The sequence below is a fragment of the Chamaea fasciata genome, unplaced genomic scaffold (genome assembly GCF_029207755.1).
Source record: "Chamaea fasciata isolate MVZ Bird 193981 ecotype frontalis unplaced genomic scaffold, bChaFas1.0.hap1 SCAF_11, whole genome shotgun sequence".
Lineage (NCBI taxonomy): Eukaryota > Metazoa > Chordata > Aves > Passeriformes > Sylviidae > Chamaea > Chamaea fasciata.
The window spans coordinates 22,026,368-22,049,935 of NW_027094096.1; the positions used below are offsets into that span (position 1 = coordinate 22,026,368).

The 23,568-nt window shown below is 54.0% G+C and overlaps 1 protein-coding gene across 1 annotated transcript; it reads right to left on the minus strand.

Annotated features, from left to right (window-relative positions):
* Nucleotides 1–11,167: 11,167 nt before the first annotated feature.
* LOC136295362 (maestro heat-like repeat-containing protein family member 6) lies at nucleotides 11,168–16,007 on the minus strand. Its single transcript, XM_066193859.1, has 14 exons — nucleotides 15,951–16,007; nucleotides 15,528–15,836; nucleotides 15,203–15,351; nucleotides 14,799–14,946; nucleotides 14,530–14,603; nucleotides 14,196–14,333; nucleotides 13,819–13,933; nucleotides 13,517–13,654; nucleotides 13,110–13,286; nucleotides 12,827–12,982; nucleotides 12,561–12,662; nucleotides 12,072–12,174; nucleotides 11,747–11,803; nucleotides 11,168–11,425 (listed from the first exon to the last, which is right to left on the minus strand). Exons 1-14 carry the CDS (start codon nucleotides 16,005–16,007, stop codon nucleotides 11,226–11,228), a joined length of 1,923 nt encoding a protein of 640 aa, XP_066049956.1. The 3' UTR covers nucleotides 11,168–11,225.
* Nucleotides 16,008–23,568: the final 7,561 nt, after the last annotated feature.

The following is a 23,568-nucleotide window of genomic DNA, read 5'->3' on the forward strand; positions in this document are numbered from 1 at the left end:
TCTCCAGAGGCCGTCCTTACCACACGCCCGGCGAAGTTGATCAGCTGCTCCGTCTTTAGCACGTGCTCGAGGTCGCTTCTCTTCAGGAAGCCGGCGGCACAATGCAGCGTTTCCCGAGAGGCCTGGAGAGCAGCAGAGACGGGAGATGGCAGCGCAGCCCAGCCCAGGGCACGGGCCCTGCGTCCCTGCGCCGGGGCCAGCAGGAGGCTGCGAGCGGGAGAGGTGCCCGGGCAGGAGGCAGCCGAGCCCCCTGTCAGGGATGCACCGGCATCACACAACGCCTCACCTTGGCCACGCGCTCGTTCACCTCGTGGCAGTGCAAGAAGAGTGGCAGCAGGCTCTGGCTCACAATTGGCTTCAGCGGCTCTTTGCCCTCATCCACTACTGAGCCCATCACCTTTTGGAAAAGGTGAATGGAGAGCAGCTGCACGTGGCTGTTGTCCTGAAGGAAAGGAAGCGGAAGAGGCCTCAGCGCCAATTTCTCCAGCCCAGCCGGGCAAAAGCCTAAAAATCCCCAGGGCACAAAGTTTCTGGGCAGCGGCTAGTGCCCGTGGCACACAGAGCCTTACGTTTCCGAGGAGCGGCAGGAGCAGTTTGGCTAGCTTCAGGGCAGTGGTCCTGCCTATGACGGTGTCTTTCTTCTGGAGCACATTCCTGACTGCAGAGAGGGACATGGCGACCACCTCTCCATCGGCATCACCAAGCTGCTCCAGGAGGCTTGGAAGCAGGCTGCGTACACCTCTGGCCTGTATGGAACACAAGGCTGTGCTGGGAAGCCACCGACAGCCGCAGCGCCAACGCCGCCCTGGCTCTGCAAGCCCACCCTGCTGCTGCAGGACCCAGAGGCCATAGGCCTGTCCCGAAGCACTGGAGCAGCTGGAGCAGGAGGCAGGAGAGCTGGGAGCAGCTGCCTCAGCTCCTGAAGCCCAGCCAGCCCAAGGGGCTGCTTTCCCCAGCGCAGCTTCAGCCGCTGTCCCCTTCTCACCATCGAGGGCTCCTCGCTGAGCGACACAAGTCCTTTGAGCGCCAGGCGACGTCTCTGCCTGCACGTGCCCCGCAGGTGCCTTGACATCTCCTCCAGGACACGGCCTGCGCATTCCCTCAGCTCCAGGCACTTGAGGACCTGAAAGGCACAGGGCAGTGACAGGCAACCCGAAGAGCAGGAGCCCAGAACCACACAGGGCCGGGCCCAGCCAGCAGCACAGGGCTCGGGCACTGGCCCAGGCAGCTGCAGCTACGAGAGGGCAGAGGGCTGGGAGGCAGCTCAGCGAGGCAGCGTTGGCTCACCTCCACAAGGAATGCCAGGGAGGGCAGATCCCAGCGTGGGTCCTCCCTCCCTCGTGGCTGGAGTAGGTAGAAGGCGATGCGGGAACACATGTGGCCCAAGCGACGGCACATCTCCCTGTCAGGGGGAAAAAGGCAGCAAGAGCCTGAGGTGGGGGGGACAGTCTTCTCCCAGGAGGTCTAACTCACAGGTCCGGTCTTTCCCCAGTATCTCTGGAGGGGGATGTGGGCGCTTTGGGAGGCGGCCCCTTCTGGGCACCCTCCTCTGCCAGCCTTTTCCAGTCGGCTTGGCCGCCCCTCGGTGACGAGGCCCTCGAGGCCATGAGCACAGGGACTGTGTGGGGCACAGGGGACAAATGTGGGAGAGAAGGGGTTCTCACCTGGCCAGCAGACCCACGGCATAGTGCTGGGTGTCAGCAGAGAACAGGCATGCCCAGCCATGCTTGCTCTCTATGGTGATCAGCTCTGTGTCACACCCCATTTGGCTGAACAGAGCCTTCATGGCCTGCACTGCAAACCTGTGTGCAGAGCAAAACCCAGGTCACACGGCGAGCGCTGGCGCCGGCCACAAGGACATTGAAAAGACAGGAGGACTGGCACCTGTTGGGGTTGCTGGGAAGGCTCTGTTCCTCCTGGCACGCTTTCCAGAAGTTAGCAACTTCCACTGGCATCTCTTGTGTGGTGATGACAATGTGGAAGAGGAGAGCAACAAACAGGTGGACTGAATAAAGGAGCAGCACCTCGCGGCTTTTGGGCTCGTGGACAATCACCCACAGCCCCAGAGTTGCCTGCAAAAGAAGCAGCCCGAGACAGAGCTCAGTGCTAAGATGTCCGTGTGGCAGGGCCCGAGGGGAGACGCAGGGGGAGCGACGGGCCTGGAGCCCCCTGAGCCTGCCCTAAGCCAGTGCCTGAGGCAGGGAGAGGACGGAGAGCTGATGGAGAGGCGACCGGGGAGCGAGCAGAGGCCGGTTCCAGAAACTCACCGCCAGGGCAAAAACGTCCTCGTTGTCCCCGTCGGAGGAGAACGTTCTGTGCACAGGCCAATCCTCCATCACGCTGATCAGTGTTGGCAGCACCTTCTCCAGTGTCAGAGGCAACGAGCCTATGGCTCTCCACATGGTTGCAGCAGCTCTGTGGGATTGGAGCTCTGTGTCAGGGCCGTCTCAGTCACAGTAGCATGCCCTGTGCAGCTGTGGGGGCCCAGGTGACAGAGCCCTGGTGCCCTGAGGGGCAGGGAGGGAGCATGGCAGCAGGCTGGTGGAACAGAGGGGCCCAAGGGTCCTGGACCGCTCCGCCTGTCTGGCAGAGCCCATTGGACAGGCTCTGCAGGGCAATGGGCCCTAAAGGCTGCTGAGCCCTGAGCTCTCAAGGCAAGTGGGCCCCATACCTGTCACACGTTGGGGCACAGCGCAGGAGGGTCAGCACAACGTCAGCAGGTTGCTCTTCAGCCAGCTTCAGAAAGTTAATGCGCAGGCTGGCATCCATAACAGCATGGGCCGCCAGTTTCTGGTGAAGGTTCTTCACCAAGGCTGGCACCTGGAGGAGACATGGGGAAGACCTGGAGCGCTGTCCAAGGGAGCAGCTTCCCCCAAGAAGTGCTTCCCCTCCCGCCACACTCTGCTGGCCTCAAAGACTGAGCTGGCCCAGCAGCTGTGGCCTGAGGGGGGCTCCTGATCCTGGGAGGCCTACAGCCCTGGGCCCAAGCTGCGTACCTGCTGCTGAGGAGGAGTAGCAGGCTCTTCGATAAGCTCCATAGTGGGAGCATTACTCTCAGTGGGAGTGGGCATGGCATCAGTATTTGCCATGCCCCGAGTCTCTCCCGTGTCGGTGTCTCTGAAGGCCATGGCCTCAGTCACTGCCACGTCCATATTTGCTGCATCGTTGATTGCAGCATCAGAGGGCTGAGCCAAATCTGGGCTGACACTGGGCTCTGCCTGGAGCTCAGTCAGCCTGCGGTCAGGCTCAGCTGTTGCACGGCTTCTGGTTGTCCTACGCCGAACGGGCACGAGCCTCCGGAGCATCTGCAGGAGAGCAAAGGACAGGGAAGAGAGACACGTTCCATGGAGTGCTCCAAGCGCGGAGCTCGGCCGAGCAGTGACAGCAGGCCCAGCCCAGGTGGGGATGGCTGCACGTACCTTCAGTGATCTGCAGAAGAGGCCATGGGTGGGTTTCTTCTCCTGTGTCTGCTCCATGGTTGTATCTGGCAAAGAGCGAGCGCAGCCAGAGCTGAGGGGTTGCAGGAGAGGCCAGAGAAGCCAGCCCTGCTCTCCCCAGGCAGGGACAGCCCCGGGATGCCCCAGGGGATGGAGCACAGCTGCTGCAGGGGCAGCCTCGGCCCCTCTTCCATCCTGTCAGTGGGCGGAATGGGAATGGGGATGGGATGGGGCCAAGCTGTCCGCAGCCATCAGCCCTGTGGCCCGGCTCTGCCACTCACCATCCTGCTGTGGCTGGAACTGCTGCAGCTCTTGAGGGTGTTGTGCTGGAGCATCTCCAGGGCTTGTGTTTCTTCTCCTCCAGCGAAGTGTGAAGAGGTCTCGAAATCTGCCTGCCATGTCAGCGTCTGTCCTCGAGGGCACCTTCAGACAGATGTCGCTGAGGAAAAAAGAAAAAGCACAGAGGCAACAAGTCGTGCAGCTGTGCCTTGAAGGCACCTGCGACAAAGAAGCCTCAGGAAGGCTGCAGGACAGCAAGTCCTGCACACTGGTCTTGAGGGCTCCTGCCACAACGACAGGAGACTCCTCGCGGTGCTTCAGGTCACCAAATGCTGCGGTCTGGCCGCGAGGGCACCGACCGCAGGGTTGGGAGATGCCTCGGGAAAGCTCCGAGTCACCAAGTCCCGCAGCCTGGCCGCGAGGTCAGCTGCAGGAGCAGCGCTTCGGAAAGGCTCCGGGTCGGGCACAAACGAGCGGGCTGTGTGGGAACTCCTCACAGCACCGCTCTGGCGCGTCCTCTCCCGTCGCGTGCTCCGAGCACTGTGGCGTGGCTGCGTTGTTGCCAGCACCTATGTCACCGCGTGTCACAAAGGCTCCTCGGACACCCTGTGCCTTTCCCTGCCATGGTGACCACGCTGCTGCACCGTGTCACAAAGGGCCCACGCACACCCTGCCACCTGCCCCGGCCCTGCCCCCGCTCCACCCAAAGTGGCCCAGGTCGGAAGGAATCCCTCGGCCCAAGTGTCTAAGAGAGCCCGACAGGACCTTGAATGATTTGATGGCTCGAGCCATCGGCAACCGCTGCCCTGCTCTGCGGGCTCAGGGCGGCAGAAGGAGCCCCCAGGGCTGCCGACGCAGCCGCAGCGGGAAGGGCACGGGGCCTGCCGCAGAAGCTGGCACGGCCTCCCTTCTCTCAGCTGATCATTGTCTTCAACCAAAGTCAGACCTTCACTTCAAACCCAGCTCAGTGCAGGCAAACCCTTGGGCAGCTAAGATCTCCAAAAGAATGCTCGATCCAAAATGACCAATTCTTCTTTAATTTCTCTTTTTGGGTCACTGCTGATCCTCTCCTCCTCTTCCCCCTTCCACTCAGCTGAGTTGGCAAAGGCTGGATTAATCACTTTATCCTTATGGATGAGCATGGCAACTTGTTTTGTTTTGGGAAGACAGGTATTTGTTAGGTAAAATTTGGAGGTTTTTTGGAATGGAGAGTGTAAACTTTTTTTTTTATTATTTTTTTATATTTACAATTAGAGGTTTTTAGGCAAAGATTTGGGAAATAGGAATAGCAGTTTTTTATTAGTATGTATTACTAAGTAAACAAAACCCCCCCTTCAAATAACTACAGTATTAATAACAAAAGAAAAACAGTATTAAGAACTTTGAGGGCTTTGTTTTACAAAACTTAGGGCAGTTTGCTTTTGGTGTTCTTGCAGGATTTTTAGAGCAGCAAGCTGAAAGAGTGGAAAGTTTCGGGCTGGTAGCTGGGATGGCAGGGTGTCCCGGCAGCGCGGGGCCGCAGGGTCACTCTGCAGCAAGAGGAGCAGCGCTGAAGAAGCCGAAGGCGGGGCAGGGCTGGCTTAACTCCTGCGGGTGGCAGAGATGGCTCCGGATTCCGGCTGAACTGGCCAGAGTAGATTTTTGAGGACTGGATTTTTTTGGCTTACACTGAAACTTTTTCAGTTAGCAACAGTTTAGCCTTTTTTTTCTTTTTCTTTTTGAACGTCGGGGGGGGGGGGGGGGGGGGGGGGAAGGACAGCCTCTAGCTGCTTTAAGCTTTGTTTTTTACTTGCGTTTTTTATTTTTTTTACTTTGTTTGTTTTTTTGTTTCGGCTAAGTATTTTAAGTATTTAACATTTGGTCTCTCTGGTAACTTATGGGGAAAAATTCTTTAGAGAAAGAAGGAACAAACCTAACTCTCAACATTATCTACTTTGAATTTTTTTGATACTAACATATTATATTGAGTTTAAACTGGTAATATATATATATACATGCAAATATGGATACAGTCACATTGTCATGGGTAGTTTACTTTAAAACAAGGTTTTTTTGAGGTATGCATTGGGTTTTTTTATTTTTTTGCATTATTTACCAGGCGCAACTTGGTTTCTGAGCGAAGACAATTTCACGGATGGGATTGTCTTTGCTGGAGGCAGGATTAATTTAATTGTTTTTTTTCAGTATACTTTTCATGTGTACTATTGGAACTTTATTTTTTGCTGTTGTTTGCACGAGCTTAGATTGGGCAGGATTTGCTCGCTTGGTGGAACTTCGAGTGTTTACTAGCTATGTGGCTTTTGCTAAATTAATATTTTAGTTTTTGAAAGTTTTTTTACTTAGTGCTTTTAAGGTAGTTTTAAGCAGGTTATTGCACTGTTTAATTTTTTCGACCGCTGGTGCATGATAAGGAATATGGTATACTTACTTAATGCTATGTTTTTTAGCTTAGGTGCTTATAAGACAATTTTTGAAATGGGATTTATTGTTTGATTTGATTTTTTCAGGGGTGCTGTTTTCACAGGACTTGTTTTTTTAGGCTCAGGATGGTGTTTTGGACAGTAGCATGAGGCACAGGGTAGGTTTTTAACTATGTAGTGGTGGCTTTTCCTATGATTAGTACATAGCGCCTGCCCTGGCGGGTTTGGGGAAGGGTGATGTAGTTAATTTGTTAGGTTTTTTATATTTATATTTGGACTACTGCTTACTATACCATAAGGGCTTTACTTGCTTGGCTTGCTTGATTGCAGCACGTGTTTTATAGTTATGGATAACTTGAGAAATAGTGTCTATGGTTAAATTTACTTCTTGGTTTTGGGCTCACTTAGAGGTGGCATTTTTGCTTGGATGATTTGAGGCATTATGGGCTTATTGAGCTAAGAACAACTTTTTTTTGTGTGTTGCTGATTTAAATTTATTTTTGATACTTTTATTTTGGCAGCTTGATTGACTTGCTTATTATTTTGGTGTTTTTTATTTGCTAGATTCTTGGGAACATGGGGATTTACGTGGCGGATTTTTACAGGTAGTTTTTTTACGCGAGTGGCAATGTTTTTTTATTCATCAACAGCCTAGATTGTTTTTTTTTACGTTGCAAGTTGGCCTTTTTCTACTTTTTCAGCCAACTCTACAGAGCATTGGCTACTATTTACGAATTAGTGTAGAGGTAGAGCTTTGGCTACTTATTTTTTTAGCAATGTCAAGGGTTAATTGGACAGCTTTGAGTTTAGCAAGTTGACTTGATTTTTTTTTTTCTTTCAGTGGCTTTTGCAACTTGTTGTGTGGGGTTTTATACGGCTGCTTTCTACTTGCGGTTCATTTTTACGATGCGACAGGAACCGTCAGTGAAAAGGGCGTAGCGTGTTTTTTTCGCCGGCAGTTGGTTGTACGGAGGAGCTTTTTTAGCTTGTGTCACTTGTTCTTGCTTTTCTTTGTCTGTGAGACTAAAGTTTGTTGGGTTTTTTTCTGGTCAGTTTGTAATTATTTTTAAAATTTATGGGCGATTTGGGTTTTTAATACAGGCGCGCTGTGTGATGAGGGCAGTCTATTTGCTCTGTGTGGCGTCGGTGGCATGGTGGGTGGAGGCAAATGAGGATTCGGTACCTTCAAATGTTCACAGAACCATGGAATTCCAGGCTGGATGGGTTGGAAGGGACCTTAAATCTCTCATTCCCAAGCCCTGCCACGGGCAGGGACACCTCCCACTGTCCCAGGCTGCTCCAGCCTGGCCTGGGACACTTCCAGGAATCCAGGGGCAGCCACAGCTGCTCTGGGAATTCCAGCCCAGCCCTCACCACCCTCCCAGGGAGGGATTTGGGTTATAATATTTGGGTTTGGCTTAGGATATAAAACCATATCCAGGATGGGTTTGGTAATTTGTTTTTTTTTCCAAAACAAAAATCCCTTCAGAATTGTGGAATTTTATTCTTCCAGGTTCTAGAATGTGCTGAACTATTTGTATGGATGATATGAATGAAATTATCCCAGATGAAATAATTTGCTGCCAGTTAAGAGCCTGCTGCTATAATTATTTATTAAGTATAGATCTCTTTAGATTGGTGATGTGTTTGCCAACACCACAGTGCCACATCTACATAAATTATAAATAAATAAATACATCTATATATATAGTGTAACCCATGATTGAAGTGATGTTGTGCCTGAATCCCTGATATCACCCACCTTTCCCTCTGGAAGGATTTTTAATTTGAGTATTTAAGGGAGAACTTTCCCCTTTTTGTGTGTGTTAGCCATTGCAGAGTTTCCCTGCAGAAAGCTCCAACCCGTATCGACATTTTGGTTTCCTTTTTTCCCCTGATCCTGCCGGCCCTTGATTCCAGAGGAGAACAATGGGAGGGGAGTGAGTGCTGAGGGTATTTACAGCACAATCATGGGAAACGCTCCCATCACCACCGAGCCCTTTTCCTTCCCCTGGCAAATCCTCTGGCTCTGCTCCAGCCTCGGCATCCACGAGCCTCTTCCCTGAGGGAATTGTTATCAACCTGGAAAACTCCTGTATTCCAGTGGCACAAGGAGACATCCGAGATCCACCTCCCTGGTGCATTCAGAAGGTGCTGCTGGGGGAGTTACACTGATCTGAACAGCTCCAAAGGTCAGAGATTTCTTTGTAATCAATTCCTTTTCCCAGCCTTCTTAAGTCTAATGCTCAGCTTTCCATGATTGTTGTGGTGGTTGCAGGGTTTGAGGGGCAGCAGAGTAAATTTGATTTAGGGATAAATTGCCATTTCTTCACAAGACTCTGAAAAGGGAGGGGAGGGATGTTAATATTTCATGTGGCTGGGAGAGGAAATGCCTGGCAGTGCCAGGGGAAGAGTCACAGCACCTGGGCTGAACTCACCCAGGTTTTTTTGGCAGGAAAGATCTCATTGCTCACCATGAACGGAACAGAAAACAATTCTGCCCCAGGGCAAGAGAAGCCTGGCTCAGGAGGGGCCATCACTGCAGTCACAGAAGGTTTCAGTGAGCTGGAGAAGGCAACAGAAATGGGATGTGTGCTAAAAGAAATGTGAGGGGGTAGAAGGTCAATACCAAAAATCAAACCAAATTAAGCCTTCCTTCTTCTGTTTTTGCTGTGTTTCCATCTGTTTCCATCTTTCCATTTGCTGTGTTTCCAAAGCAAGGAAGGGGCAGGAGTTTAGGAGGGGCTGGTTCAGCTCAGCCTTACGGATAAAGCTATTTGGGTTTTCCCTCATCAGTCTGTTCCATTAACTAAAAAGGCAGAATTGGAGAAGTTGTTGGATATTTTTGCGTTTTTTCTGCAGCTGGCTGCAGGAGACTTTGCTCAGACCGGGGGTTGGGGCTGTCCAGCCTGGAGAAGAGAAAGACCTGGGGAGATTTCATTGGGGCCTTCCAAGACCACAAGGGAGCCTGAAAGAGCTGCAGAGGGACCTTGGACAAGGACCTGGGGTGCCAGGACAAGGGGGAATGGCTTTAAACTACGGGAGGAGAGATTTAGATGGGATCTTGGGAAGGAATTCCTCCCTGGGAGGGTGGGGAGGGCTGGGCTGGAATTCCCAGAGCAGCTGTGGCTGCCCCTGGATTCCTGGGAGTGTCCAAGGCCAGGCTGGAGCCCCTGGGACAGTGGGAGGTGTCCCTGCCCGTGGCAGGGTGGGGCTTGAAGGTCCTTCCATCCCAAATTCCATGATTCCAACCCAAAGATAACCTGGATTGGAGGCAGCAGTGCCTGGGCGCTAAAGCACCTTCCCAGCTGTTATCAGAACAGGAGTTGCAGACATTTTATCCCTGGGTTTTCTTCCTTGTCCCTCAGCTGGGAGGTGTTGGGAACGACCAGCAGGAGCTTCCCCAGGCCCTGGGAGTGGGACACTGGGAATGGGACACTGGGAGTGGGACACTGGGAAGGGGACACTGGGAATGGGACACTTTGGGAGTGGGACACTGGGAGTGGGACACTGGGAATGGGACTCTTTGGGAATGGGACTCCTTGGGAATGGGACCCTGGGAATAGGACACTTTGGGACATTTTGAGAGTGGGGACACTTTGGAAATGGGACATTATGGGAATGGGACTCTTTGGGAATGGGACACTGGGAATGGGACACTTTGGGACACAGGGAATGGGACATTTTGGGACATTTTGGGACATTTTGGGAGTGGGGACACTTTGGGAATGGGACACTGTGGGAATGGGACACTGGGAATGGGACTCTTTAGGAATGGGACTCTTTGGGATACTGTGGGAATGGGACACTGGGAATGGGACACTTTGGGACACAGGGAATGGGACATTTTGGGACAGTTTGGGAACGGGACTCTTTGGGAGTGGGACGCTTTGGGAGTGGCACTTTTACAACCACTGTTGGCTTTGTGGTTTATCCTGAGACAACAGACCCAACCATAAATTGTCACTTCAGGGCCAGCATTTAGTGCCAGCTCAGGGAAATGCAGGGTGGTTGTGGCAGGTATTAAACACCCCCAATAAATCCTGGAGGAGGATCCCGGGGTAACAATGCCTGCTTGCCAAATCTGTTTGCAGAGCGCACAAAAGCAACGAGGAAAACATTTCAACAGCACCAAGGTTTTCTCACAGCTCCACCACAGGCTGCTGCCTCAGCAAAGCTGATTGTTGGTGCTTTTCTTCCAGCCCCAAACTGGGATTGAGCCAGGCCCTGCATCCATTGGGACTGGGATGCTGTGGCTGTAGGATAAACCCCCAGCCAAGCCCCCAGGGAGCCATTTATCCTGTTTGGAGCCCGTTTATTTTTCCTCCTTCCCTGAAGATGTGTGTGAGGAGCAGAGATTCAGCCAGGCCCTCTTCCCAGGCCCATGGGATGTGTGTTTCTTTCCCGTTTCCTGGAAGCGCTCGGTGTTTGGGGAAGGTTGCTGGGCCACGAGGAGCTGCTGGACACCATCCACAGCCCCTCTCAGGCATTTTCTGCTGGGTGGGACTCCCTGAAAATCTGCCGCCTCCCTGATCCTGCGTAGGGATGGAGCACTGCTGTGCTTTCAGGAAGCTGTTCTTGAAAACTTCCAGCATTGCAAGCTCCTTTGCCCACTGTGGACTCTTGCCATGGAATCCCTCACAGCTGGGTTCAGGGCACACTCGAGTTGGCTCTTCTAAAATCCAGGAGCGTCAGGGTGCTCAGCAAGACCTTGAACTCCACAGTGCTGTGGAACTGGACCTTCAGCACAGGGACCTTTCCAGCCTGATGTGCCCTCGTTCCTCTGTGTCCGTGCACAAAACTCGGCACAGAAGAGAGAGGCAGGAGGGGCCCGTGTGTCCCGGGGCTCTGGATTTACATTGCTTCAGTTCCACAGAGACGCAGCTAAAGTGAACAGGCCAAACTGTTTATTAGTGGAAGGCAAGGCAAAGGGATGAGCTGGGAGGGAAAAAAGGGGAGGGACATGGTCTGAGGGCGGAAGACATGGAGCTCTCCAAAGGGAGGAAGGGTGGAGGGAAAAGGGACGGATGGTGTAGCAAGGCAGGGAGAGGGTTGAAGGCACGGGAGCTTCCCACAGGCATCAGCTGCGTCAATCATCAGCTGTGCCTGGAGCTCCGTCTCCTCTGTCTCCAGGCGGTCTCATCGTCTGTGGCCCCTGAAGGTCTTCTAAGGCCACCGGTTCTTCTGAGCCAGCAGATGACCGCAGGTCTGCAATTCGCTCCTCGAACATCAGCTGGACAAAGAGGCTTATCCGGGAGGGGCTGTCGTCGTCTCTCAGGGCCTGAAGAGCTGGAAGAGACAGGCACAGAGCCCCGGTCAGAGCCCGGATGTGCGGGAGTCCAAGGAGACCCTCCTGCCAAGGGCCATCCGAGCCAGCTCCTGCCGTGGCCACCACAAGAGAGGAGAGAGGGGCCAACGGGATTCGCCGCAAGGTGCTGAACACGAATCGCCCCGCCCGCGTCCCCGAAATCTCTCCGTGTTCTGCGCACGCCAGCCCTTGTCCGCATAGGGAGCCAGGCCCTCCGCAGCCGGGACAGGGATTGCAGCCCCCTGCCCAGGCATTGCGGCTCCCCCCGGCAGCCCCGCTGAGAACCCGCTGCCCTCACTCACCCTCGCTGAGGGCCTGGAGCTCTTCCTTCCGCCTCCTCAGGTGCAGCCCGGCGATCCCTGGGAACACAGAGCGTGTCACGGCCCCAGCGCCCCGGCGCCCTGCCAGCGGCGCTGCCAGCCCTGTGGCCACATGGCCTCCTGCCCCGGCAGGGCTCGGCCCGGGCCCTTGCCGCCTGCTGCCGCCCCAGGGCACGGCCGCAGAGGGCGGCAGCAGCCCCGAGGGCAGGCGCGGCTCCACGGCGCCGGGCGCGGATGCCGCTGCCGGGACGGGGGCTGGGGCTGGGGCTGGGGCTGGGGCTGGAGGGAGCCCGGGCTCGTGGCTCACCGATGAGCTTGGTGGCCGCCTCTCGCAGGGGCTCCTGTGGGTGCTCCAGGTAGGGCAGGGCCAGGCGCAGGTGTTCGGCCGCTCGGCTCCTGTCGTCTGCCAGCTGGAGAGAACGGCAAGAGGGAGGGAAGGGTTGGCGCGGGCTCAGCCCCTCGGCCGGGCGCTCCCGGCGCCCAGCCCCGGCCTGCGCTGCCCGCACAGCCCCGAGGCCCGGCCAGCGGGCGCCGGGCTCCGGAGGGGGCGGCGGGCCGGGCGCTGCCCGGGGAGCCGCGGTGCCGCCCCGCCCCGCGGCCCCGCTGGGCCGGCGCTCCGTCGGCGCCCGACTCGGGGCACGGGAGCCTGGAGAAGAGCCCGCGCGGCCCCACGGAAGGGAGCGGCGTGTGGGGCGCAGGCCGGAGCCCCTGCGTGCGGCGCTGGGCAGGGGCCACGGCTGCCAGCCCCGCACACCGAGCCCCGCCGTCAGGGGGCTTCTCCAGAGGCCGTCCTTACCACACGCCCGGCGAAGTTGATCAGCTGCTCCGTCTTTAGCACGTGCTCGAGGTCGCTTCTCTTCAGGAAGCCGGCGGCACAATGCAGCGTTTCCCGAGAGGCCTGGAGAGCAGCAGAGACGGGAGATGGCAGCGCAGCCCAGCCCAGGGCACGGGCCCTGCGTCCCTGCGCCGGGGCCAGCAGGAGGCTGCGAGCGGGAGAGGTGCCCGGGCAGGAGGCAGCCGAGCCCCCTGTCAGGGATGCACCGGCATCACACAACGCCTCACCTTGGCCACGCGCTCGTTCACCTCGTGGCAGTGCAAGAAGAGTGGCAGCAGGCTCTGGCTCACAATTGGCTTCAGCGGCTCTTTGCCCTCATCCACTACTGAGCCCATCACCTTTTGGAAAAGGTGAATGGAGAGCAGCTGCACGTGGCTGTTGTCCTGAAGGAAAGGAAGCGGAAGAGGCCTCAGCGCCAATTTCTCCAGCCCAGCCGGGCAAAAGCCTAAAAATCCCCAGGGCACAAAGTTTCTGGGCAGCGGCTAGTGCCCGTGGCACACAGAGCCTTACGTTTCCGAGGAGCGGCAGGAGCAGTTTGGCTAGCTTCAGGGCAGTGGTCCTGCCTATGACGGTGTCTTTCTTCTGGAGCACATTCCTGACTGCAGAGAGGGACATGGCGACCACCTCTCCATCGGCATCACCAAGCTGCTCCAGGAGGCTTGGAAGCAGGCTGCGTACACCTCTGGCCTGTATGGAACACAAGGCTGTGCTGGGAAGCCACCGACAGCCGCAGCGCCAACACCGCCCTGGCTCTGCAAGCCCACCCTGCTGCTGCAGGACCCAGAGGCCAAAGGCCTGTCCCGAAGCACTGGAGCAGGAGGCAGGAGAGCTGGGAGCAGCTGCCTCAGCTCCTGAAGCCCAGCCAGCCCAAGGGGCTGCTTTCCCCAGCGCAGCTTCAGCCGCTGTCCCCTTCTCACCATCGAGGGCTCCTCGCTGAGCGACACAAGTCCTTTGAGCGCCAGGCGACGTCTCTGCCTGCACGTGCCCCGCAGGTGCCTTGACATCTCCTCCAGGACACGGCCTGCGCATTCCCTCAGCTCCAGGCACTTGAGGACCTGAAAGGCACAGGGCAGTGACAGGCAACCCGAAGAGCAGGAGCCCAGAACCACACAGGGCCGGGCCCAGCCAGCAGCACAGGGCTCGGGCACTGGCCCAGGCAGCTGCAGCTACGAGAGGGCAGAGGGCTGGGAGGCAGCTCAGCGAGGCAGCGTTGGCTCACCTCCACAAGGAATGCCAGGGAGGGCAGATCCCAGCGTGGGTCCTCCCTCCCTCGTGGCTGGAGTAGGTAGAAGGCGATGCGGGAACACATGTGGCCCAAGCGACGGCACATCTCCCTGTCAGGGGGAAAAAGGCAGCAAGAGCCTGAGGTGGGGGGGACAGTCTTCTCCCAGGAGGTCTAACTCACAGGTCCGGTCTTTCCCCAGTATCTCTGGAGGGGGATGTGGGCGCTTTGGGAGGCGGCCCCTTCTGGGCACCCTCCTCTGCCAGCCTTTTCCAGTCGGCTTGGCCGCCCCTCGGTGACGAGGCCCTCGAGGCCATGAGCACAGGGACTGTGTGGGGCACAGGGGACAAATGTGGGAGAGAAGGGGTTCTCACCTGGCCAGCAGACCCACGGCATAGTGCTGGGTGTCAGCAGAGAACAGGCATGCCCAGCCATGCTTGCTCTCTATGGTGATCAGCTCTGTGTCACACCCCATTTGGCTGAACAGAGCCTTCATGGCCTGCACTGCAAACCTGTGTGCAGAGCAAAACCCAGGTCACACGGCGAGCGCTGGCGCCGGCCACAAGGACATTGAAAAGACAGGAGGACTGGCACCTGTTGGGGTTGCTGGGAAGGCTCTGTTCCTCCTGGCACGCTTTCCAGAAGTTAGCAACTTCCACTGGCATCTCTTGTGTGGTGATGACAATGTGGAAGAGGAGAGCAACAAACAGGTGGACTGAATAAAGGAGCAGCACCTCGCGGCTTTTGGGCTCGTGGACAATCACCCACAGCCCCAGAGTTGCCTGCAAAAGAAGCAGCCCGAGACAGAGCTCAGTGCTAAGATGTCCGTGTGGCAGGGCCCGAGGGGAGACGCAGGGGGAGCGACGGGCCTGGAGCCCCCTGAGCCTGCCCTAAGCCAGTGCCTGAGGCAGGGAGAGGACGGAGAGCTGATGGAGAGGCGACCGGGGAGCGAGCAGAGGCCGGTTCCAGAAACTCACTGCCAGGGCAAAAACGTCCTCGTTGTCCCCGTCGGAGGAGAACGTTCTGTGCACAGGCCAATCCTCCATCACGCTGATCAGTGTTGGCAGCACCTTCTCCAGTGTCAGAGGCAACGAGCCTATGGCTCTCCACATGCTTGCAGCAGCTCTGTGGGATTGGAGCTCTGTGTCAGGGCCGTCTCAGTCACAGTAGCATGCCCTGTGCAGCTGTGGGGGCCCAGGTGACAGAGCCCTGGTGCCCTGAGGGGCAGGGAGGGAGCATGGCAGCAGGCTGGTGGAACAGAGGGGCCCAAGGGTCCTGGACCGCTCCGCCTGTCTGGCAGAGCCCATTGGACAGGCTCTGCAGGGCAATGGGCCCTAAAGGCTGCTGAGCCCTGAGCTCTCAAGGCAAGTGGGCCCCATACCTGTCACACGTTGGGGCACAGCGCAGGAGGGTCAGCACAACGTCCGCAGGTTGCTCTTCAGCCAGCTTCAGAAAGTTAATGCGCAGGCTGGCATCCATAACAGCATGGGCCGCCAGTTTCTGGTGAAGGTTCTTCACCAAGGCTGGCACCTGGAGGAGACATGGGGAAGACCTGGAGCGCTGTCCAAGGGAGCAGCTTCCCCCAAGAAGTGCTTCCCCTCCCGCCACACTCTGCTGGCCTCAAAGACTGAGCTGGCCCAGCAGCTGTGGCCTGAGGGGGGCTCCTGATCCTGGGAGGCCTACAGCCCTGGGCCCAAGCTGCTTACCTGCTGCTGAGGAGGAGTAGCAGGCTCTTCGATAAGCTCCATAGTGGGAGCATTACTCTCAGTGGGAGTGGGCATGGCATCAGTATTTGCCATGCCCCGAGTCTCTCCCGTGTCGGTGTCTCTGAAGGCCATGGCCTCAGTCACTGCCACGTCCATATTTGCTGCATCGTTGATTGCCGCATCAGAGGGCTGAGCCAAATCTGGGCTGACACTGGGCTCTGCCTGGAGCTCAGTCAGCCTGCGGTCAGGCTCAGCTGTTGCACGGCTTCTGGTTGTCCTACGCCGAACGGGCACGAGCCTCCGGAGCATCTGCAGGAGAGCAAAGGACAGGGAAGAGAGACACGTTCCATGGAGTGCTCCAAGCGCGGAGCTCGGCCGAGCAGTGACAGCAGGCCCAGCCCAGGTGGGGATGGCTGCACGTACCTTCAGTGATCTGCAGAAGAGGCCATGGGTGGGTTTCTTCTCCTGTGTCTGCTCCATGGTTGTATCTGGCAAAGAGCGAGCGCAGCCAGAGCTGAGGGGTTGCAGGAGAGGCCAGAGAAGCCAGCCCTGCTCTCCCCAGGCAGGGACAGCCCCGGGATGCCCCAGGGGATGGAGCACAGCTGCTGCAGGGGCAGCCTCGGCCCCTCTTCCATCCTGTCAGTGGGCGGAATGGGAATGGGGATGGGATGGGGCCAAGCTGTCCGCAGCCATCAGCCCTGTGGCCCGGCTCTGCCACTCACCATCCTGCTGTGGCTGGAACTGCTGCAGCTCTTGAGGGTGTTGTGCTGGAGCATCTCCAGGGCTTGTGTTTCTTCTCCTCCAGCGAAGTGTGAAGAGGTCTCGAAATCTGCCTGCCATGTCAGCGTCTGTCCTCGAGGGCACCTTCAGACAGATGTCGCTGAGGAAAAAAGAAAAAGCACAGAGGCAACAAGTCGTGCAGCTGTGCCTTGAAGGCACCTGCGACAAAGAAGCCTCAGGAAGGCTGCAGGACAGCAAGTCCTGCACACTGGTCTTGAGGGCTCCTGCCACAACGACAGGAGACTCCTCGCGGTGCTTCAGGTCACCAAATGCTGCGGTCTGGCCGCGAGGGCACCGACCGCAGGGTTGGGAGATGCCTCGGGAAAGCTCCGAGTCACCAAGTCCCGCAGCCTGGCCGCGAGGTCAGCTGCAGGAGCAGCGCTTCGGAAAGGCTCCGGGTCGGGCACAAACGAGCGGGCTGTGTGGGAACTCCTCACAGCACCGCTCTGGCGCGTCCTCTCCCGTCGCGTGCTCCGAGCACTGTGGCGTGGCTGCGTTGTTGCCAGCACCTATGTCACCGCGTGTCACAAAGGCTCCTCGGACACCCTGTGCCTTTCCCTGCCATGGTGACCACGCTGCTGCACCGTGTCACAAAGGGCCCACGCACACCCTGCCACCTGCCCCGGCCCTGCCCCCGCTCCACCCAAAGTGGCCCAGGTCGGAAGGAATCCCTCGGCCCAAGTGTCTAAGAGAGCCCGACAGGACCTTGAATGATTTGATGGCTCGAGCCATCGGCAACCGCTGCCCTGCTCTGCGGGCTCAGGGCGGCAGAAGGAGCCCCCAGGGCTGCCGACGCAGCCGCAGCGGGAAGGGCACGGGGCCTGCCGCAGAAGCTGGCACGGCCTCCCTTCTCTCAGCTGATCATTGTCTTCAACCAAAGTCAGACCTTCACTTCAAACCCAGCTCAGTGCAGGCAAACCCTTGGGCAGCTAAGATCTCCAAAAGGCTGCTCGATCCAAAATGACCAATTCCTCTTTAATTTCTCTTTTTGGGTCACTGCTGATCCTCTCCTCCTCTTCCCCCTTCCACTCAGCTGAGTTGGCAAAGGCTGGATTAATCACTTTATCCTTATGGATGAGCATGGCAACTTGTTTTGTTTTGGGAAGACAGGTATTTGTTAGGTAAAATTTGGAGGTTTTTTGGAACGGAGAGTGTAAACTTTTTTTTTTTATTATTATTTTATATTTAGAATTAGAGGTTTTTAGGCAAAGATTTGGGAAATAGGAATAGCAGTTTTTTATTAGTATGTATTACTAAGTAAACAAAACCCCCCCTTCAAATAACTACAGTATTAATAACAAAAGAAAAACAGTATTAAGAACTTTGAGGGCTTTGTTTTACAAAACTTAGGGCAGTTTGTTTTCGGTGTTCTTGCAGGATTTTTAGAGCAGCAAGCTGAAAGAGTGGAAAGTTTCGGGCTGGTAGCTGGGATGGCAGGGTGTCCCGGCAGCGCGGGGCCGCAGGGTCACTCTGCAGCAAGAGGAGCAGCGCTGAAGAAGCCGAAGGCGGGGCAGGGCTGGCTTAACTCCTGCGGGTGGCAGAGAAGGCTCCGGATTCCGGCTGAACTGGCCAGAGTAGATTTTTGAGGACTGGATTTTTTTGGCTACACTGAAACTTTTTCAGTTAGCAACAGTTTAGCCTTTTTTTTCTTTTTCTTTTTGAACGTCGGGGGGGGGGGGGGGGGGGGGGGAAGGACAGCCTCTAGCTGCTTTAAGCTTTGTTTTTTACTTGCGTTTTTTATTTTTTTTACTTTGTTTGTTTTTTTGTTTCGGCTAAGTATTTTAAGTATTTAACATTTGGTCTCTCTGGTAACTTATGGGGAAAAATTCTTTAGAGAAAGAAGGAACAAACCTAACTCTCAACATTATCTACTCTGAATTTTTTTTTATACTAACATATTATATTGAGTTTAAACTGGTAATATATATATATATACATGCAAATATGGATACAGTCACATTGTCATGGGTAGTTTACTTTAAAACAAGGTTTTTTTGAGGTATGCATTGGGGTTTTTTATTTTTTTGCATTATTTACCAGGCGCAACTTGGTTTCTGAGCGAAGACAATTTCACGGATGGGATTGTCTTTGCTGGAGGCAGGATTAATTTAATTGTTTTTTTTCAGTATACTTTTCATGTGTACTATTGGAACTTTATTTTTTGCTGTTGTTTGCACGAGCTTAGATTGGGCAGGATTTGCTCGGTTAGTGGAACTTCGAGTGTTTACTAGCTATGTGGCTTTTGCTAAATTAATATTTTAGTTTTTGAAAGTTGTTTTACTTAGTGCTTTTAAGGTAGTTTTAAGCAGGTTATTGCACTGTTTAATTTTTTCGACCGCTGGTGCATGATAAGGAATATGGTATACTTACTTAATGCTGTGTTTTTTAGCTTAGGTGCTTATAAGACAATTTTTGAAATGGGTTTTATTGTTTGATTTGATTTTTTCAGGGGTGCTGTGTTTTCACAGGACTTGTTTTTTTAGGCTCAGGATGGTGTTTTGGACAGTAGCATGAGGCAGAGGGTAGGTTTTTAACTATGTAGTGGTGGCTTTTCCTATGATTAGTACATAGCGCCTGCCCTGGCGGGTTTGGGGAAGGGTGATGTAGTTAATTTGTTAGGTTTTTTATATTTATATTTGGACTACTGCTTACTATACCATAAGGGCTTTACTTGCTTGGCTTGCTTGATTGCAGCACGTGTTTTATAGTTATGGATAACTTGAGAAATACTGTCTCTGGTTAAATTTACTTCTTGGTTTTGGGCTCACTTAGAGGTGGCATTTTTGCTTGGATGATTGGAGGCATTATGGGCTTATTGAGCTAAGAACAACTTTTTTTTGTGTGTTGCTGATTTAAATTTATTTTAGATACTTTTATTTTGGCAGCTTGATTGACTTGCTTATTATTTTGGTGGTTTTTATTAGCTAGATTCTTGGGAACATGGGGATTTACGTGGCGGATTTTTACAGGTAGTTTTTTTTACGCGAGTGGCAATGTTTTTTTATTCATCAACAGCCTAGATTGTTTTTTTTTTTTACGTTGCAAGTTGGCCTTTTTCTACTTTTTCAGCCAACTCTACAGAGCATTGGCTACTATTTACGAATTAGTGTAGAGGTAGAGCTTTGGCTACTTATTTTTTTAGCAATGTCAAGGGTTAATTGGACAGCTTTGAGTTTAGCAAGTTGACTTGATTTTTTTTTTTCTTTCAGTGGCTTTTGCAACTTGTTGTGTGGGGTTTTATACGGCTGCTTTCTACTTGCGGTTCATTTTTACGATGCGACAGGAACCGTCAGTGAAAAGGGCGTAGCGTGTTTTTTTCGCCGGCAGTTGGTTGTACGGAGGAGCTTTTTTAGCTTGTGTCACTTGTTCTTGCTTTTCTTTGTCTGTGAGACTAAAGTTTGTTGGGTTTTTTTCTGGTCAGTTTGTAATTATTTTTAAATTTTATGGGCGATTTGGGTTTTTAATACAGGCGCGCTGTGTGATGAGGGCAGTCTATTTGCTCTGTGTGGCGTCGGTGGCATGGTGGGTGGAGGCAAATGAGGATTCGGTACCTTCAAATGTTCACAGAACCATGGAATTCCAGGCTGGATGGGTTGGAAGGGACCTTAAATCTCTCATTCCCAAGCCCTGCCACGGGCAGGGACACCTCCCACTGTCCCAGGCTGCTCCAGCCTGGCCTGGGACACTTCCAGGAATCCAGGGGCAGCCACAGCTGCTCTGGGAATTCCAGCCCAGCCCTCACCACCCTCCCAGGGAGGGATTTGGGTTATAATATTTGGGTTTGGCTTAGGATATAAAACCATATCCAGGATGGGTTTGGTAATTTGTTTTTTTTTCCAAAACAAAAATCCCTTCAGAATTGTGGAATTTTATTCTTCCAGGTTCTAGAATGTGCTGAACTATTTGTATGGATGATATGAATGAAATTATCCCAGATGAAATAATTTGCTGCCAGTTAAGAGCCTGCTGCTATAATTATTTATTAAGTATAGATCTCTTTAGATTGGTGATGTGTTTGCCAACACCACAGTGCCACATCTACATAAATTATAAATAAATAAATACATCTATATATATAGTGTAACCCATGATTGAAGTGATGTTGTGCCTGAATCCCTGATATCACCCACCTTTCCCTCTGGAAGGATTTTTAATTTGAGTATTTAAGGGAGAACTTTCCCCTTTTTGTGTGTGTTAGCCATTGCAGAGTTTCCCTGCAGAAAGCTCCAACCCGTATCGACATTTTGGTTTCCTTTTTTCCCCTGATCCTGCCGGCCCTTGATTCCAGAGGAGAACAATGGGAGGGGAGTGAGTGCTGAGGGTATTTACAGCACAATCATGGGAAACGCTCCCATCACCACCGAGCCCTTTTCCTTCCCCTGGCAAATCCTCTGGCTCTGCTCCAGCCTCGGCATCCACGAGCCTCTTCCCTGAGGGAATTGTTATCAACCTGGAAAACTCCTGTATTCCAGTGGCACAAGGAGACATCCGAGATCCACCTCCCTGGTGCATTCAGAAGGTGCTGCTGGGGGAGTTACACTGATCTGAACAGCTCCAAAGGTCAGAGATTTCTTTGTAATCAATTCCTTTTCCCAGCCTTCTTAAGTCTAATGCTCAGCTTTCCATGATTGTTGTGGTGGTTGCAGGGTTTGAGGGGCAGCAGAGTAAATTTGATTTAGGGATAAATTGCCATTTCTTCACAAGACTCTGAAAAGGGAGGGGAGGGATGTTAATATTTCATGTGGCTGGGAGAGGAAATGCCTGGCATTGCCAGGGGAAGAGTCACAGCACCTGGGCTGAACTCACCCAGGTTTTTTTGGCAGGAAAGATCTCATTGCTCACCATGAACGGAACAGAAAACAATTCTGCCCCAGGGCAAGAGAAGCCTGGCTCAGGAGGGGCCATCACTGCAGTCACAGAAGGTTTCAGTGAGCTGGAGAAGGCAACAGAAATGGGATGTGTGCTAAAAGAAATGTGAGGGGGTAGAAGGTCAATACCAAAAATCAAACCAAATTAAGCCTTCCTTCTTCTGTTTTTGCTGTGTTTCCATCTGTTTCCATCTTTCCATTTGCTGTGTTTCCAAAGCAAGGAAGGGGCAGGAGTTTAGGAGGGGCTGGTTCAGCTCAGCCTTACAGATAAAGCAATTTGGGTTTTCCCTCATCAGTCTGTTCCATTAACTAAAAAGGCAGAATTGGAGAAGTTGTTGGATATTTTTGCGTTTTTTCTGCAGCTGGCTGCAGGAGACTTTGCTCAGACCGGGGGTTGGGACTGTCCAGCCTGGAGAAGAGAAAGACCTGGGGAGATTTCATTGGGGCCTTCCAAGACCACAAGGGAGCCTGAAAGAGCTGCAGAGGGACCTTGGACAAGGACCTGGGGTGCCAGGACAAGGGGGAATGGCTTTAAACTACGGGAGGAGAGATTTAGATGGGATCTTGGGAAGGAATTCCTCCCTGGGAGGGTGGGGAGGGCTGGGCTGGAATTCCCAGAGCAGCTGTGGCTGCCCCTGGATTCCTGGGAGTGTCCAAGGCCAGGCTGGAGCCCCTGGGACAGTGGGAGGTGTCCCTGCCCGTGGCAGGGTGGGGCTTGAAGGTCCTTCCATCCCAAATTCCATGATTCCAACCCAAAGATAACCTGGATTGGAGGCAGCAGTGCCTGGGCGCTAAAGCACCTTCCCAGCTGTTATCAGAACAGGAGTTGCAGACATTTTATCCCTGGGTTTTCTTCCTTGTCCCTCAGCTGGGAGGTGTTGGGAACGACCAGCAGGAGCTTCCCCAGGCCCTGGGAGTGGGACACTGGGAATGGGACACTGGGAGTGGGACACTGGGAAGGGGACACTGGGAATGGGACACTTTGGGAGTGGGACACTGGGAGTGGGACACTGGGAATGGGACTCACTGGGAATGGGACTCCTTGGGAATGGGACCCTGGGAATAGGACACTTTGGGACATTTTGAGAGTGGGGACACTTTGGAAATGGGACATTATGGGAATGGGACTCTTTGGGAATGGGACACTGGGAATGGGACACTTTGGGACACAGGGAATGGGACATTTTGGGACATTTTGGGACATTTTGGGAGTGGGGACACTTTGGGAATGGGACACTGTGGGAATGGGACACTGGGAATGGGACTCTTTAGGAATGGGACTCTTTGGGATACTGTGGGAATGGGACACTGGGAATGGGACACTTTGGGACACAGGGAATGGGACATTTTGGGACAGTTTGGGAACGGGACTCTTTGGGAGTGGGACGCTTTGGGAGTGGCACTTTTACAACCACTGTTGGCTTTGTGGTTTATCCTGAGACAACAGACCCAACCATAAATTGTCACTTCAGGGCCAGCATTTAGTGCCAGCTCAGGGAAATGCAGGGTGGTTGTGGCAGGTATTAAACACCCCCAATAAATCCTGGAGGAGGATCCCGGGGTAACAATGCCTGCTTGCCAAATCTGTTTGCAGAGCGCACAAAAGCAACGAGGAAAACATTTCAACAGCACCAAGGTTTTCTCACAGCTCCACCACAGGCTGCTGCCTCAGCAAAGCTGATTGTTGGTGCTTTTCTTCCAGCCCCAAACTGGGATTGAGCCAGGCCCTGCATCCATTGGGACTGGGATGCTGTGGCTGTAGGATAAACCCCCAGCCAAGCCCCCCAGGGAGCCATTTATCCTGTTTGGAGCCCGTTTATTTTTCCTCCTTCCCTGAAGATGTGTGTGAGGAGCAGAGATTCAGCCAGGCCCTCTTCCCAGGCCCATGGGATGTGTGTTTCTTTCCCGTTTCCTGGAAGCGCTCGGTGTTTGGGGAAGGTTGCTGGGCCACGAGGAGCTGCTGGACACCATCCACAGCCCCTCTCAGGCATTTTCTGCTGGGTGGGACTCCCTGAAAATCTGCCGCCTCCCTGATCCTGCGTAGGGATGGAGCACTGCTGTGCTTTCAGGAAGCTGTTCTTGAAAACTTCCAGCATTGCAAGCTCCTTTGCCCACTGTGGACTCTTGCCATGGAATCCCTCACAGCTGGGTTCAGGGCACACTCGAGTTGGCTCTTCTAAAATCCAGGAGCGTCAGGGTGCTCAGCAAGACCTTGAACTCCACAGTGCTGTGGAACTGGACCTTCAGCACAGGGACCTTTCCAGCCTGATGTGCCCTCGTTCCTCTGTGTCCGTGCACAAAACTCGGCACAGAAGAGAGAGGCAGGAGGGGCCCGTGTGTCCCGGGGCTCTGGATTTGCATTGCTTCAGTTCCACAGAGACGCAGCTAAAGTG